Source organism: Malurus melanocephalus, unplaced genomic scaffold (genome assembly GCF_030028575.1).
Source record: "Malurus melanocephalus ecotype Western Australia unplaced genomic scaffold, MMel_1.1 scaffold_6, whole genome shotgun sequence".
NCBI lineage: Eukaryota > Metazoa > Chordata > Aves > Passeriformes > Maluridae > Malurus > Malurus melanocephalus.
Window position 1 is genome coordinate 283289 of NW_026623238.1, and position 17839 is coordinate 301127.

Here is a 17839-nt window from a genome sequence, read left to right on the forward strand (position 1 = left end):
ATCCTGCAGCAACCAGGATTGGACTGGAGAGAAGGCAGGGAACAAAAATGATTGCTGGAGCTGGCTGCAATTCTTCACATGCCCTGCTCTTCACAGATGAAAGATTGTCAGGACAGAGAAGAGTGACAGTCCTATAGTCTGGGGATATGATGAGACATGGCATGAGGACAGTCATGAGATAACAGTGAGACAGTTTAGTCTCATAATTGGGGACTGAGCAATCTTAAAATAAGATATGAAAGTCATATTTTGTCCTGGCAATTGCATTCCCCAAGCCCACTTTGGCCTTTGCTCATAAAAGTCCAGTCAAATTCCACAGCAGGGTAAATCAGTGCTAGTGGCTTCAATGGATAATGGTAATCTTAAAGTAATCCCACATTTCTCAAATAAATGTGATGGCTTGGAAAGACTYGGATATTGATATGTACTGATGTGTGTGCATATGCATGCATGCATTTATGTCTCCATAATTAAATATTTTATTMGAAGGCATGGTTGAAGCATGCTGCCTAACAAAGGGCACCCACAGCATTGTATCCTCTTCTTTCCCAAAGCAGCAGCTGAGGAAGCAGCACAGCAGGAGTCAGAAGAGGCCATCTACCATAGCATCATTGTCCAGAAGTGCTCCTGTGGTCCCACAGGATTTGGGAAAAGCCAGGAGGCAGCACCACTGGCTCCATAAATGCTGTGCTTTTGATGTGAAGGCTTCTGGCTCCTTGCTGCTCTGGCTGGGTGCCATGCAAAATTGATCCACGTGCCATATTCAGCACTTGCACTGCACACTTCCAACCCTTGCTCTTGAAGATCAGCCAAGATATTATCCACTGGCTCTGCTGGGAAATGGTCTTAATAGCTACTAGGCTAATAAAGAGGAATTTGCCAAAATTGATTTTTCTGAGGAGTCATGTACTTAYCAGGCCTTTAGCTTTTGGAAAATTTTCTCTTTAATTCTCATCAGTCCTTTAGGGGCAGGGAAATAGCACTGAATGGCCTCAGAGTCCTTCAGTGTCACTGCTAAACCACAGCAGCATTTGAGGTCACCTCTGCTCAAACGCTTTCCTGGCTCCAGCAGTGATCTGCTTCCAAACATGAGGCATTTGGCTCATTTTGACAGCTGCTTTATGGAGCCAGCATTGCTTCCAAGTGAATCTGAAGAACTGTCCTGGAATGAACTGTTTCCATGGGGGCAGCCAGGAAACTTTCCAGGAGGCTCCACTCCTTCAGAGACAGCCTGCAGGGATGGAGGAGGAGGAATTTGCTCAGTTCTTGTTAAGAACAATTTTTGTCTCTGATGGTTGCAGAGCCTGTTCCCTTGGGACATTTTGTTTGAGGCTATTTAATCCCATATTCAGCTCCCCCATCTCCTCTTCAGCAACCAGACCTCATCACTTGTCCTTTCTCCAAGACCTGCCTCAGATCCAAAACAACTTCCTTGTGACTGCCCTGGCTGTGGACCCAGGGCTCCGCACGTGACACCACTCCCCCATGCTCCCAGATGATCTACTCTGCCTACAGAACATCCTTCTCAGAGTCACAGTTTGTGTGGGAAGGGACCTTTMAAGGTCATCTAGTTCAACCCCCTGCCATTCCACCAGACCCAGTCACTCAGAGTCCTGTCCAACMCAACCCKGAATGTTTCCAGGGATGGGGCATCTATCACCTCTYGGGGCAACCTGTACCAGTGTTTCACCACCCTCACTGTAAAAAATATCTTTTTTACATCTAGTCTAAATCTGCCCTCTTTCAGTTAAAAACMGTATCCTTGTCCTATCAGTACATGCTCTGGTAAAAAGTCTGTCCCCATCTTTCTCATAAGCCCCCGTTGGTACAAGCTCATYCTTGGGGCAATGATGTGACCATTCCTAGTATTCTCTCCTCCAGCTGYTCCCTTACAAACTCTTGGGCTTTAGCTGAGCAGTTTAGGAACAGCTAGCAGAATGAAGGACTGGTAGATGCAATCATTGCAGTCAGTGCTGAGGGGCAGCAGGAGGAATTACACCTCTGTCCCTCCAGAATTTTTCAGCCTCTGGAAGGAGAGGAGGCAGAACAGGCTGGACACCAAGCAACCATTGCACTCTCCTTCTCTCCCTCCCTGGCGGGAATGACAGCCTCGCCTTTAATATCTGTAATCTTCCAGAATGTCCAACAGTTGTGCAAATRTTTTACTGCTGAAAGCAAAGAGCAGTGGCGGATGGTTGAGGGATCATTTCCACAGGCTCGGCGGGCTGTTGGGAAGCAGAGTGACCCCGTCTGTGGGCATGGGCTAAGGGGGTGCCCGGCTGGCGCGTCCTTTGCGCGGGGCCTTTCCTGAAACTCCAGGAACACGGCCGGAACCTCCGCTTAGTGCCGCGAACCTGTCCCACAGAGCATCCCCCGGCCTGGGCTGTTCTGCAAAGGTCTGCAAAACCCGTCTGCGAGAGGTGTGCTTGAATTTAGCCCAGCAGGGCTGCTCCTGCTGCTCCTGCTGCATGATCCCCGAAGATGACAATGTCCTCCCCCTGCTCCGGCAGACCTGTGTAAGGATCTGGTGCTGGGGAGGCCCGAGCTAACGGGCTGGGCTGGGATGGAAAGTTTTGGAACGGACGGCGAGCGCGGCAGCGTGCCCAGAACCCGCGATCAGAGGCGGCCGCGTTCCCCTCCCCTGCGCCGCCGGCTCCCTCCCCCGGCCCCGGGGTGGGATTCTCCCCCGAAGGGCTCCCGCCGCCGGCCCCGGAGTGGGATTGTCCCCGCGAAAGGTTCCCGGAGGTGTCCGAGCTGGGCTTCTCCCCCCGAAAGGCTCCCGGGACACTCCGGGGTGGGATTCTCTCCCCGAAAGGCTCCCGGAGCACTCCGGGTGGGATTCTCGCCCCGAAAGGCTCCCGGAGCGCTCCGGGTGGGATTCTCGCCCCGAAAGGCTCCCGGGACGCTCCGGGGTGGGATTCTCCCCCCGAAAGACTTCCAAAGCTTTCTGGGGTGGGATTCTCCTCCCGAAAGGCTCCCGGAGCTCTCCGGGGTGGGATTCTCCCCCCGAAAGGCTCCTGCAGCGCCGCGCCCGCCCCGGCCGGGAGAGGCGGCGGCCCGGAGCGCTCCCCCCGGCTCCGGCCATGGGCAGCGGCAGCAGCCGGCGGCGAGGTGCCGGGGGGATCGCGGGCAGAGCGGGGCACAGCCGGGACGTGCCGGGGACCGACAGCGAGGGGGCGGCGGCACCGCCCGGCCCCGGCCACAGAGCCCCGGGTGCCGGCGGCAGCAGCGCGGAGGCGGCGGGAGGCGGCGGGGCCCCGCTCCTGCAGGCGGTAAGTGTCCGCCCGGCTCCGAACGGGACCCCGACCCTCCGGGACCCCCCAGCCCAGCCCAGCCCAGCCCAGCCCAGCCCAGCCCCGCTCGGGTGTCCCCGCCGCCCGGGGCAGCCCTGCCGGAGCCGGCGCCACCCCGCCCGGCCGTGGCTTCCTCCGAACATCAGCGGCGCTCGGTTCTTTTGATCTTCGCTCCGAGCCAGGCTCGATGCTCTCGTTGCGTTTTCTCTTTGCCGCTCTCTTTGCATTTTCTGCCTCTGGTGCAAGGGAAACACGGTCTTTATAGGGGCCATCCCGTTCTTCAGTCGCCCGGTGCCATTGGAAGTTTCTTTTCCTGACTTAATGGAAATAGCTCGACTTCATAAAGTTCGGCTCCTACTTTTCCCTGGGTCAAACTTGTAAACAAGTTTTAAAATGTGAACATAAAGCTGCCTTTAATATTTKCCAATCCACTGCAGCTGTAGTCTGGCTCTTCCTAAAGGCACATTTCAGTCTCTTTCTGTGTAACAAATAATGGATTTGCCTCCGAGGGAGTCGAGATTTATCTTTTGGTCTTTTTTTCCCAATCCAAGAATAACAGCAGCATGTATATCATCTGGTGATTTTGTTTTTTTTTGTTTTTTTTTTTTTTTTCCCAATCCAAGAATAACAGCAGCATGTATATCATCTGGTGATGAGGCCAAAAATCATCGACGTCTTTTATCTTAGCTTGGCTTTGGAAGTTGTGTTTTGTTAGATAAACATTGCTCTCCTCAGATGCACAAAAGTCGTCAGAATAAAGTAACAAATTCAAAAATGGAAAGAAATATTTAGGACCCAGGAACAKTCTCCCATACATGCCTCGGTTTTTAGAAGTGCATAATTTCCATCACTGAACTGGACATCCAGGGGTTAAGGGTAATTTTAATACAAAATAATTTTTCCGTTAGGAAACTTGGCAGGGTTCAGTATGGGAACTCTGTATTTTGATAGGTTTTAAAGAAAAACCTCAAAGTAAGGTTTGGAAATTGAGGCAAAAATAGAGATCATATATTGACATTTTTTCTTGCTTTTTAAACTCCAAAGCCTCCTGCAGAACAGAGCTCACTCCAGCACTGCTTTCTCCTCTGAGGGACTCTCATTTATGAGCAATCCTCTTGACTTCTCCCATTGTCTTTTTCTATGAGAATACAGGCTGCTTCTATCCATTTTCCCTGTCTTTACACATGTGAATATCATGGCTGGATCTTTAAAAATAATAACTATATAAGCTGTGAGTTTTCCTATGCATAAAGCAGTATTTTAGCTCTGTTCTGAAGTGATGTATATTCTGGGTAATAACACATCAGAAAGCCAGTGGGGCTGCCCTCATCTTTCTTTTCTAATGTCAGTAGAGAGTCCGTGGCAGTAGATACCAATGCACCAATGCCAAGGAGCAAACTACAGAGGCTGAGGAATTTAGAATTTGGCCCTCGGGGTAGCATGGGGGGATCACTCACATGCCCCACTCCCYGCTTCAGACTTCCCTCTCTGGTAGGAATGATGGTGAGGAATCTGTGGCATCACCTCAGCCACCCCAGGTCGTGGTGCAGGTRGGAATGTGCTTTGCCAGCACAGAAATGTCCATGAGGATGCTGATGCATCTTGTGGCTCCTCATCCAGCTGCTGCTGCTGCCACCTCTTGTTTGGGAGGAAGTTCACAGCTTTGGTTGTACCCAGACAAAGAGAGCAAAGAACTACCAGTATTTTTCAAAGCTATAAAAGACATACAAGAGAAGTCTCTGATTGTTTCAGGGCAAAGTTGAAGCTTTTCTTGGTAGCACTTTATTTACCTGAACCTGAAATGGCAGAGACAGCAGTCATGGGCTTACTRTTCTGACTCCTTGAGACCTTAAAAGTCACTAGCCTGAGAAAAGGAGGGAGGAAACTGTTTGCAGCACCGGGTTTTAGTTGTTTACTGGGTTCGATTTAGTCTTTTAAGTTGTTTTGCAAACTGCAGTCCCGCCCTTCCCTTGAGGCTGGTGGAGGAGGTTTCTGGAAAGGAATATCAGCTTCATTGCATCACTAGTTCCTCGCTAAAATTTTGAGGGCAATTTCTCTCACTCTTGCCAGTTTCTCAAGCCATTTGTASTTTCTGTGTTGTGGTAGGAACTTGCTTGCTTTGCTCCGTTCAGCTGTGCAAACCAGAGGATGAGCAAAGAAATTTCAGAGAAGAAGGGATGAGTCAATTCAACAGAGTTAAYGGGGAAAGATGAGGCAGGAGGAGGAAAGGCATCAAGGAGTATTACAGTAGGAAAGTGAACCCTGGCACAATTTGCAATCCAGCAGCAGCCTGGCAGCACCTGTGGGCAGTCTGGCCAGGTGACAAGGGCTGGTGCAGAAGAATGCAGCTGCATTTAAAGGCTTGAGCCACCTCKGTTATATTCAAATAGTGCTATTAGTAAAGACCAAGAAGGATGAAAGCATTTCACAGCAGCTGGCTGGGAACCAAATCCTGATGGGAAACCTGGACCTGGCTCAGAGCACACCCCAACACTTTCTGTCAGCATCAGGCAGCCGTTTTCAGTTTTGCTCTCAATTCTRGATAGTTGTGCGTGCTTTTCCTTGTTTCTTTGCCCAAGACACAAAAACGGGGTTGAGGTTTTGCAGGTGCTGCTGCAGCAGAGGGCAAGGGTGGCAGCTCTTGGTGGAAGCCAGGGCAGAGGCTGTGCCTCAGGTATTTCCCCACTGGTTTCCTGAAAGGAAAGAATAATGCAGACATGTTAGAGTCTTGTTTTTAAGAGCTTTTTCCGTGGACCTGTCGCTCCTCCTGACTGGAGACGGGATGTGGTTTCAGTAAGCAAATCACCCCAGCTGCAGCACAGGAGCAGCACAGGTAGAAGGTGTATTCACCAACTTCTAGAGCTTCTATCACATACTTTTAAAACATCCAAGTCTTCAAGGCTTTGCCTGATCTTTTCAGCCAGATGTTATTTCTGCAGACTGATGTGGCACAGCGTCACCTCGTGGCTGTCTGGTCCTGGCTGCAAACACAAAAGGGTCCTGAAGGGATATTTAATGTCGTGCCCCATTAGTTTCTTACAGGAACTCAGGGATTTTTTCCTACTCGTGTTAAAATGTGCTTCMCTCAAACAGAAATTTGATCTTTTTTATTCCATGTTGTTAGCAATTTATTTCAGCATTTTCTTCCTGGTTGTGTCAGTAGTCAAATGCCCTCGAGTCAAGACACTGTGCTGCACTTCCATAGGGWGCCTGGGGCCTTTAGAAAAGGTCATGTCCAGCTGATCATCTGGGACTCCTTGAACTTCCCAAAGTCAGATTATTTCAGATTCTGCAGTTAATGTCCAGCTGGAGGTTGTTGAGTTAAAAGTTTCCCCCTCTCTCCTTTTACATTGCTTGTCTTGTTAAAACCACCTGAAACTTCACCAGAGCCCAGAAGCAGCGAGCTGTGCTGTCCCCTCCCAGCACAGCTGTGTTGCACCTGGACTTGGAAAACTGCTGACTGGGTMTTTTCCACAGCTCCCCCCTTCTCTTGGCAGAGCATGGGTTGCTTTTGCCCTGGAAATTATTCGTGATCTCAAAAATAAGCCCAGGGCACGCTCAGAATAGCTGGGAGCTGGTGTTTTTGTTGGCAGGAGAGGAGAAGCGTGGGAACTCCTTGCATCCCTGCCACTTCCCGTCCACCACCTGCTCCTAATTCCTCCACTGGCCAGAGGATGCTGCTGCAGACCGGAGCAAAGCTGGGAGTGCTTTGCCTGGGGTGCAGCTGGGGCCATACATCACATGTGGTACCTTGTGGCACCTTAGCTGAGCTGTTTTGTTGTGCCAGCAGTAACTGTGTGCGGTCGGAGAGGCTGTCTCCAGCAGTGCTGGCTGGCTCAGCCCCGGTCACGGTGGTGTCGCTGGAGGGTGCTGCCCCTCTGCAGTGCCAGCCCAGCGCTCCTGCTCGGCTGCAGGCTGCCCTGCAAGGCTCTCCAGCTGATATTCCCCCCTCCCTGCCACACCAGCGGGTTGGCATTACGGCTCAGAGCGGTCCCCTGGTCCAGTCCACGGGTGTTGTGAAGAGGGATTTGGGACAAGCAGAGGCAGGGAAGGAGGTACGGCTCACATCCTTCAGAAACGCTGCACTATTAAAGCACCCCGGTGGACCAGCACTGGCAGAGACCCCACTGCTCCCATGTAGGTATTTTACGTGGCTCAGTCGCTCYCCAGGCTGCCTTGGATGTGAGTTTTTCCTGGGCTGCTCACAGAATCTGCATTTTTCCTGCATCTCAGGGCTGTGTCCATAATGGTAAACGATACCACAGCAGACACCGGGCACTGGACCGTGATGATCTGCCCCGCTGAGCTGGCGTGATTTTTGGTCAGGACCAATTTGTAGTCTCCCAAATRATGCTTAGGCATCCCTCAGGGGCCAGCACAGGGACCATCTCAGAGAGAGCTCCAACTTGGCCTCCCAACTTTGGAGACTGTTAACAGTCAAAGCTGTAGCTGGGTGGTTTCAGTGCAGTTTGGAGCAGCTCTAGATCCTCCAAGGGTACACAGACAGCTCCAGATCACCCTGTGGAAGGTCCCAGGGAAGGGTGTTCTCACCCTGACTCACAGCAGACAGAAAGGGGTAAAGGCTGGCAGGCCCATGAGGAATTTGTACTGGATTGGGGGGAGTGGGAAGCTGCACCCCAGGAGTTCTCGTTCATTCACAAAGCAGGGAGAAACAGCTCTTGCTTCCAGCTCTCCGCTCTGCCTTGCTCCCGGAGCTGCTGCCCTAAAGGATGGCTGTCAAACCATTCCACCTCACGTGTCATGACATTAAATTAGATGTGGATACATGCTGGCTGAGCTTAATATGCAAGCCTTTGAACTTGGAGGAGGGGGTGATGCGGGGGTTTGTGGCACAGCAGACCTCAGCACGAGATGCCTGTGCTGACAATAGGGTGGGAAACAAGGAGACATGCCCTGGTSTAGATGAGTAACAAAAAGATGACTGCAAGCTGCAGAAAGGAGAAGCTGACTTCATTTGTCTCTTAACAGGGCACAGGCCAACCAGGCCAGCAATTAGTTACTTAGCTGTAGGATAGGAACCCCTAATATTAAAGTGTCCGGACATGCCCATCATCCCAACCCACATAAAGGGCTAGCACTGATTATCTGCTGAGCTTGCAGCATGGCCATTGCAGCCCTGCCGAGCCGGCTGGGTGGGTCAGTGTTATTGTGTCCCACAGCCCAGCGTGCTCCACACCCTGCCTGCTGCCCGGCACACGGTGTCACCACTCCGGCACCGCCAGAGTGTCCTCTGCCCGCAGGAATTGGGAGCAGCTCCAAAGCACGGAGACTCTGGGGGCAGGGAACAGACAGAGGCTGGAGGTGCCTTTTGTTTTTACTTGCCACCATTTTTGACTCATGCACTGGATGAAATGTCGGTAAAGATCAGTTCCAAATTCTCTTGGGAAATTAGTATTGTTGCTGACAGATCCCTTGGAAAAGGTGGGAGCAGGTTTTGCACAGAGAAGCAGATTTTGCTCTCCAGAGCTGCTCTGTCCTGATGACTAATTAATTCTGTCTTCCACCCACACAACACGTACAGCTCGTAATATGGAGGAGTCAGCCACAAAGGAAGAAAAAACAGACAACCTGCTGTACAATACAAACCCCTCCCTAAAATGATCCAAACCTTTGCACAGAAGTATTGGGAGCTGGGTTCTCACTGTGGGAAGAACATCATCAAAGCACTCCTAAAGAACTCCATTGGTGCTGAGGGTGAATAATGTTCTTTGCCTGGTGGAAGGAAACTCGGGCCAYAACAGTAGTCCAGTGGATGATGGATGAGGAGCTGCATTTTGGGATGCAGTCCCAGGAGAAGTCAGCCATCACAGCTCAGCATGCTGTTCTCCTGGCACTGCTTCTTGCTCTTGTTGCATATGGGAGATTGCCAAGAAACAATCCTGAATAACCAGGAGAGAACTGTCTTACCTCACTGTCAGCTTTCTCACATACGCTTGTCTCCGCTTGGACCCAGAAGCTGTTTCTAGAGTATTCAGCCTCTTCCAGAGAAAACAAAGTGTTGCCAAAGAGCAGGGACTCTTCTGAAAGGATGTGGAATGCCTTTTGACACATATTRAACTAAAACTCTACAAAAGATTGGCAACATCTTTCGTCATTTTAAGCAGGCAGCTAGGATGTGAGATAACTGTAGATGACAGAAACTTCTCCCAGCTTCCCAACTGGAAGCTACTAAGGGCTCACCTGGAAGAGATGTTGACCCAGTGCCGTGAGAGAGGTGTCCTTGCTGCAGCCCACCCCATCTGCTGAAGCATGGGAGCCAGAGGGGACCAGAGGAGCACAAAGCCCTTGCAAGAGGCAGAGCTGAGCAGTTTCCTGTCAAGCACCTCTCTATCTGCCCAGCAGTGTCTGAGACCACGGTGTTTAAACCTCAGCTCCTGCCCACCCCCCTGAAGCAGCTGAGGAAGGAGTGTTGTGAAAAAAAATCTCCTTGCAAATTAAAATCAGGTGCCATGCAATAACTGCAGACAGCCAGGTGGACATTTCCACCCAGCAGATGGCACATACAGGCCTGACCAATACCRACAGATTTAAATTGGTGCAAAACTGATTGAAGTCCTCACTGTTGYACCAGCAGTGCCTGTATTGGGGCACTGCCCCTCCACTGCTCCCACACTTGCCAGCACCAGTCCCGTGCATTCCCTTGGGGCAGCACAGGTTTGGCTATTCCAAGAGCACATGATCTTACTGAGGAATCACTCGATCCCATCCAGCCCTGCAGAAACACAGTAGAGGAATAGGTGATGRCTCTGCATTGCAAGCTTTTCACAGCTCTCCCTAGTTCCTTTGCTTCCCTTTCTTCTTACACAGAAAATCATTTTCCTCTTTTCCACACAGACACAACAGCTTTTCATTTCTGTTTTCTGGAAGGCCCTGGTTTGGTACTGCCTGTTTAACTTGYTAGTGTTGGRCTCACTYCAGCAGTTCCATGACCTTCCTGTGCTGGGGACCCCAGAGCTGGATGCAGCACTGCAGGTGGGGGCTCACAYGAGCAGAGYWGAGGGGYAGAATCMCCTTCCTTGRTTTGAAAGTGTTGTAACTGTGTCTTCTTTTCTGTCCTAGGCAACCAGAAGCCCACCAGGCTCAGAGAACAACAACGTTGACCATCAGTGAGTATCCCCTGCTTTCACTGTATCTTCAGGGGGAAAAGCAGGCAGACTAAAGGGAATTTCTCCTTCAGGGGAAGGCTATTTCTGCATCCCTCACRCTATGCAAAAGAGGTGGGAATAGTGTGAAATTGTTTATAACCCTAAATATTCGTCCCTTTTACTTAAGTGCAAATTTTTAAAAAATCGGGTACTACTTGAAAAAATCCATGCTTCAGCTCAAGTGTAGTATAGAGGTCATGAGCAATCAGAATTTAGGATGTCCACATGTCAGAGAGGCACCGTGGAGTGGCTGTGCCAAGCTGTGGAGAATTGCTCCAAAAAGGAGCTCAGGCCCTGGTGCACCAACCAGTCACCTGTGGGCTCTGCAGTGTGTGGAAAAGGAGAATATTGTCTCTTTGCTCCCCAAGAATCATAAGAGAAAGCCCATGAGATGCTCCAATGCTACACCAGTTGGAGACATGAGTGTGCCYCACGGACAGGGAAATGGGCTGCACTGAGTGCCAAAAAAAAGAAATCTGAAATTTTCCACAAGCAGAAGTTGCCCAGCAGAGTGTGCCTCTGAGTCTGCTTGCACCAAGAGGGATGGGGACAGTTTAACACGTGTTGAAAACACCCAGGGGAAATGAACAGGCTTGGAAAACCATCTTCAAATGTCACCTCCTTATACTAAGAGAGATTCTGTTCAGGGTTAAGCTCTGGCTGTCACACAGCCCCTCTGCTCAGGCTGATCTGGAGATCCTGGCTGTGCTGTGTTCCTGATCCTGGCTGTGCTGTGTGAGCTGCAAACGCTCAGCAGTGCTGGTGGATGTGTCAGCAGGGCTCAGACACYGCCACTGTCTGCTCTTCCCTCCTGCTCTCCCTCCCAGCTGGCAGGGAGCTCACCTGGCACAGCTGCTGGTTCCCTGAGTGCTCAGAAAACACAGCTGCCTTGTCTTTTGTGATGAAAAGGCTCGTACAGGTGCTCTCACAGGGATTTTAACCTCTCCTGGGCTTTCCAGCATCCTCGGTGGGCTTTGGGSTATGATGGTAACTGAGCAGTCTCCTCCTGGGGTGCACACCAGCCCTGCCTCAATCCCCCACGCAGCTCCCCAGCCCCAGGCACCCACTGGCCCCTCACACCCTGCCAAGGCTTTCCTTCTCCCACCCTCTTTGACRTGCAAAGGGAAGGTTTGAGACAGCAGAAAATGTTTTCTGATCTGGGATGACAGAGCAGGAGCTTATTTTCATTTAGATAACATTTCTCTTATACCCACTGCAGAGCCCCATAGCACAGCTCACGTTTGAAGTGTCTGTACTGTCTGAGATAAGCTGGGTTGCAATTTCTGCTGGCAATAACTATGCAAACATTTTTTTGGAAATGGCCCAGCACCCAGCAAAATTGTGAAGACATAAAATCAAATTAAGCCACAGAAACAGAGGTGAATGTGCATAGGTGTCTCATCCTTCACATTTCTGTGGCTGGAATCATTCTAGGTAAACACTCACTTCACAAACAGCAAAAGTCAGCCTTGTCTTGATAGAGTTGCTGACTGAGGAAATTCCCATAAAGGCAATTAAAGGAGAAGTAAATGTCAAGGAAGGAGAAGAAAAACTATAAACAGAGACTTAATAGTGCCTGTCAAGAGAGCAGTCACGCGAGACAGAGGTGGGCGTGCACTCTGTGCTGGGACATGCCCGTGTGACACCACAGCGTCCCAGGCAGCCCCACAAACCCTTTGTGTGTGCATGGGAACACGGCTGGATGTGTTCCTGGCTGGGCTGTGTTACCTCTCAGCCTCCCTCCCCAATATCTTTTGGGAGCTGCTCTCGAGCATCTGGTGGTTCACGGGTGGATGAGGCAGCCCAGGAGCACGGTCACGATTCTATAATTGCTGCCAAGGCTCGTGTCACTGGCACAGTTASCGGGGCGTTGTTGTTGTGACCCATTTTTCAGCTGCTAAGTCTTGCAGAAGGCATTTTAATGATTAACCCTGGACTTCCCATCCTCAGCAGAACGATAGAAAATGCTGGCCTAGATTCACCCCAACCTAGTTTTCAGCCACTTAACTCAGGTTTGTGCCTCGGAGCTTGTCACCCATCAGAGCCATTGTCACAGGAGCCCGCAGGCAGCTCTCCCCCACCCCAGGCACCTGCCTGACACTGGGGATATGGCACTGACAGCCATCCCCACTGCTGGGATCTTGCTCAAAGGTAGTTTTACTCACTTTTGGTCTAATTTTGCCCTTTCCTTCTCCACATTGCTGGTGGATTGTTCATTGTTTTTACACTTAACAAAGAAATCCACCCATTATTCCTGCTTCCCTTAAGAAACTTTAAACACCAAGAGGCCTGTAGCTGCAAGGGAGCACATTTCTCACTTTTCTCTTTCMTAAATCGTTTTGCTCTAGCCTCTTAAATCACTCTTATTGGTGCTTGCTAAACTCCCTCCAGGCTGTTAATAACATTTTAGCAATGAGGCACCCAGAAGCCTGCCCACAATCCTGAGGGAGCTGCATTAACCTTCTTTTTCCTTGATGTCCTATCATGCTGCAAATTCCCCTCTTGTATGCTTTTCAGCTAACTCCTTCTCTCTCAGCTTTGCTCCTTCCCAGGTTTCTCTCCTTCCTGAGAACATCTGAGGTTTGAACATCTTTCTGCTCAAGGTACTGACCCGTTATTTTCCAGCCTGGAAGGTCAAGAGCCCTCAGCTGGRCTCGGTGTGTTTGAAGCCCTGCTCTGCAGCACTGGTGAGGAGAGCAGCAAGGTGTCTCCTCTGGAGCTGGAGGAGCTGCAGAGCATGGCAGCAGCCTTGTGGGCCACCAGCTTTTGTCCTGTGCACGTCCTGAGCTCGGGATTTCCCTGCTACAGTCTCTCACTAAATTCTAGGATCAGCAGAAGCAGCTGCACCAAGGTGCCTTTGAGACAGAGGTTTAGGCTGGGATGGCCTCAGGAGGTCTCCAGTCCAATCTCCTCGCTCTAGCTCCAAGCTGGATCAGCTGTGAAGTCAAAGCAGAATGCTCCAGGCTTTGCCCCATCAGGTCTTGAAAGCCTCCAAGGATTGAGCCCATGCAACCAAACACAGCCTGTTCCTCTGCTTGCTGTCCTCAGGGTGAAGTTTCTGCTTTTATCCAGATTAAAGCTCTCATTTTTTATTTTATTTCAATTTTCCCATATTAAATGATACAGAACTTTGCCACAAATCTAGAAATAGTATGAACAGCAGCGTGCTTTTCCTTTGCTCTTGAAAGAAACAGAGCCCTCTCTTTTYCTTTTGTTTCTGTGGTATGCATGATAACTGGAGTTTGCTTTTGTTTTTTCAAAAGCACATCTGTGTCTCAACGAGTTTTACCTGGAGATTTTCTCCATGCAAACCAAAGCATCGAGAATAATTAACAGTGGGAAATTATGTAACTGCTAAGAGAAACAATGGCTCTTCTGTGGGCCTGCAAGCAAGCTGCCAGGAGCTCTGCCTCTCTTTCCTCACGTAACATAATATTAGTCAGAAGATGGTCACAATGTGGAGTTTAAATCAGTAAATTGTGTGTTTTAACTCAGATTTCTGCACTTCCTTTTCCCGTTCTTGCTTTGCAAATGCTGCTGTGTGGTTTGGAGCTCTTGGACTTATAGCTTTCTTCTCAGGTCTCATTTACTGCAGTGGAAATCAGATTGCCTGCAGCCCTGGAGCAGGAAAATGAATTAATAAAAGGAATAAGCTGAAGAGTCCAGTTGCTAAATCCTACTTGCTGCTAGTAGGACTTGCCATCAAGGGCAGGGTGCAGTGTGAGTGTAGAACACCCACACGACTCAGTGTCACCAGGTGGCCATCGGGTGACTCCAGGGAAAATATCAGACAATTTCTGGCATGCGGGGGCCGCAGCACAAGCACAGCTTGGTCAGAGCAGGGATGGGCAGGAGCCTCAGGGGCCAGGGCAGGTCAGRGCAGAGAGAGGGCTGCACTGCACTGTGGCCACTCTGCAGCTGCTGCCTGTGGGAGGGACACTGAGGATGCCCCTGGCCCAAGGAGAGCAGTATGAAAACACCTCCTCTGTAGGACAAAGCATCACTAAAAAAGCATTTCAGAGCTCTTTTCTTAAATTCTGAGTCCATACTTACCCGCTTTGGCCCAGTTTCTGTGATTTCTTCCAGTAAACAGGTACTCAGTTTTTTTTCACTAAAGGATGCTAATGGATGAATTTTATACATCCCAGTTGCAAGAGCAATGGTTGGGATAGATCTCACCTTAGGAATGGTAATTCAACAGATAATACATGGTGAGTCTGGGACAGATCTGGAGCCATGCTGGTAGATATGGAAATCTCTCCTCTTTGGCAACGAACTGACACACAGGACCATTTATTTCTTGTTTACTTGTTCTTCACTAGTGGGTAGTCACAAAGTCTTGGTTGACATGGCATKGCAGAGACCTTCAGAGTTTGGATTTACCAGCTCAATTCTCTACTTAGCTCTGCACCTCACTGTGACCTCCAAGGAGCCATGTGCTCCAGCTTCCAGAAACAAGTCTGGCAGTCCAGCATACTCACCTCCCAGATCTGTACAGGGCAAGGAGGAGCACTCATTTGTCACTGCTGGCTCCTCTCTTGAGTCCTGGAGGGCACGATCAAGTGGACTTAATTGATAGCATGAGGTATAGTGTTCAAAGCCTGCAGAAGACTTTTCACTGTTCTCCCTTATGCGGGTAGGGACAGATTTCTCTCATGTACCCAATGTAAACCAGTTCTGACAACACCAATAAACCCCCTAGCAGTTCCCTTTGAGTCATACATCAGTTCCTGCTTATGGGAGAGCTGTGCTGATGTGGAAACAAATAAAAGCCRTGAGAGCAGCCTGGGGAGCTGCATTTGTGTTTTGGTTGAAACTCAGATCCCAAACAAAATAATCAGTTTCTGCATGAAACCTTAAAAGTAGCCGAAAGTTTACACAGTCCTTTAGCTGGGCCTGAAACCTAACTCATTGAAAGGTTCTGGGAGCTTGATCTGGAGCATTGAGAGGGTTGTACTATAATGAACTCACACACTAAAATAGTGCCAAGTGATGGCAGATGTCAGCAGGCAATGTGCCAGTGGGGTGTGGGAACTAGACATGACAGAGTATCTGCGTCTCAGCGAGCCACATGCAGCTCAATCTTTCCATTCAAAAAAAAAAAAAAAAAAAAAAAAAAAAAAAAAAAAAAAAAAAAAAAAAAAAAAAAGTAAGGCTCTTCTTGTATCTTCAGAGCCTGATTCTCTCTCATGACACCACTGACTCATTCCCTTCCATGACAGGTGCCCAGAAAGCAACAAGAAGCCATTGGGACAATCCACAATATTGTATGATTACTCAGAGGAGGAGCTCATGGCGAGCATTGAGCGGGAGTACTGCCGCTGAGTCCGGTCCCACGCCACGAGAACGTCAGGCGTGACCCTGGAATCCCAGCTGGAGCAGAACTGCTGACAAAACAATGCCTCACACAGCGAGACAGCACAGGAGAGGGGCTGGTGGAGCTCAGAGGAGCGTGGCTGCTTGRGAAGCACCGCAGCAGAAAGTTCACCTGATGGATTCTGAGTGGGAGCGTGARGATCATCACCAACTGCTGATCTCTGATTGGTGTCACTGAAAGAGGGACCAATTCATCTTAAGAATCAAAATTTAGAAGCTCAATTCCAAATGCTGTTTATAAATGAACATGTACTAGAATTGAGGTGTCATACTAGAGSTGTTGAAGTGTGGTGCTTTGAAGGAAGATCTTGCTTTGACTTAGCAAGAAAAATGCAGCAATAACATTTGATCCAGAATTTAYTTAAGGGCATGTTGAATTAAATTCATGTTCCAGCCACTTAAAATGTGCCAAATGTACTCCTTGCACTGTGCAGGCCTCAGGTCCAGGTCTGAATTTGGCACTCTTTCAATCTGGTCCCCAGTATGGAAGATGAGAGGAAAAGGGGRCTGAGCCCACCATCCAGTACATAGGCAGTGTAATCCCAGAGTTCAAATACCACCACACAAGCAGATTAGGCTCCCAGGAGCCATCAGGGAACACAGRATTTGTATGGTCACTGTGGGGCAGGATCCCAGCACAGGAGCTTTACCTGGGGCTCCTTGTCATGGATCCATCCAGTGAAAGCAGGAGGCACATTCTCATTTCAATCATCCACCTTGAGAGGGACYTGCATGCTCTTGTAGAGCAGCTGTTTTTGTGATCATTTTTCACAATTGCCACTCCTGGCCTTTCCTTATATTTCTTGTCCTATAAAAAAAATCACTACATTTTACTATCAGCTGACTGCAAAGTAAAACAGAAAGTTATCTCTCCTAAGCAAATAGTATTTTCAGTGCTCCCAGACAGGGAAGCCTGGTATTTCGGGTTTCTGCTTTTATTATACCTGCGTCTTAACATATTATGAGTATATGCTTATTATCAGAAACAGAAAAATATCTTCAGCTGAAGCATAAAAGGCAGTATTTGAAATCTTAACTATGTGTAAATGCAAGAGCAAACTGCAGGACACTTCTTAAGATGCTGTATTTGAAGTACTTTGTGATTCCTGAGACCTGTAAAACACAATTAAATGCATCTGTACTCTATGTAGCYCTCAGTGAAGGCATCAAATGTTCTGAAAAAGGCTCTCTGGCTTATTTGGGAAATCATCCTCTGGTTCCTGCAGAGTTTGAGCATGATGCACCTTTGGAGGATGGCAGGGGGATGCCATGAGCAGGGCACACCCCTGGCACAGGGCTCACAGCCCAGCTCTTCCTTGCAGCAGSCTTCATTCAGCAAGGCTGGGCATTGTGCTGTGCCTGGGAGCTGGGCAGGGWGGGCAGTGGGGAGGGAGCCAGCCTCTCACAAATCTGTGCACCCCTGCAAGCTGAAGCTCCCAGCACACCAGCAGGGGCACATCTGTAGGACCAGGTACAGTGGTTTTAAACTGATAGAGTGCAGATTCAAGTTGAACATATGGAAGAAAATGTTCACTGTGGGGTTGCTGAGGTACTGGAACAGTGGATGGGATGTCCCATTCCTAGAAGTGTTCAAAGCCAGGTTGGATGGGGCTCTGAGCAACCTCGTCTAGTGGAAGATTTCCCTGCCTGTGGCAGGGGGTTGGGACTGGATGATCATTAAGGTCCCTTCCAACCCAGGCCATTCTGTGATACCTCAGTGGCCCAGAAATAGCTGGAGTAGAGAGCAGATGTCCTTGCATTGCTGGGAGAAGTTGGGTGGGYCCTCTGGAGCAATGGCTCTCTAACCCTCCTGAAAAGAAAATCTGATTTTGAACARTAACACTTCATTTTTTGACAGGAASRGTAATTTTTAGAACYATTAATGCCACTGAGCTGTGGCAGGAMCATTGTTTCTCTGCAGTGTGTCAAGAGGCCATTCACCAAATCTCCTAGAGCTTGTGTTAGTTTTCAGCAGCTCTCAAAGACCTATTGGGATGAACAGAA

The 17839-nt window shown here is 49.4% G+C and overlaps 1 protein-coding gene across 1 annotated transcript; it reads left to right on the plus strand.

Annotated features, from left to right (window-relative positions):
- The first annotated feature begins 2882 nt into the window (after positions 1–2882).
- On the plus strand, positions 2883–17051 carry CYS1 (cystin 1). The gene is made up of 3 exons (XM_057371412.1): positions 2883–3272; positions 10374–10420; positions 15682–17051. The coding sequence occupies exons 1-3, from the start codon at positions 3084–3086 to the stop codon at positions 15782–15784; spliced, it is 339 nt and encodes a 112-aa protein (XP_057227395.1). The 5' UTR covers positions 2883–3083; the 3' UTR covers positions 15785–17051.
- Positions 17052–17839: the final 788 nt, after the last annotated feature.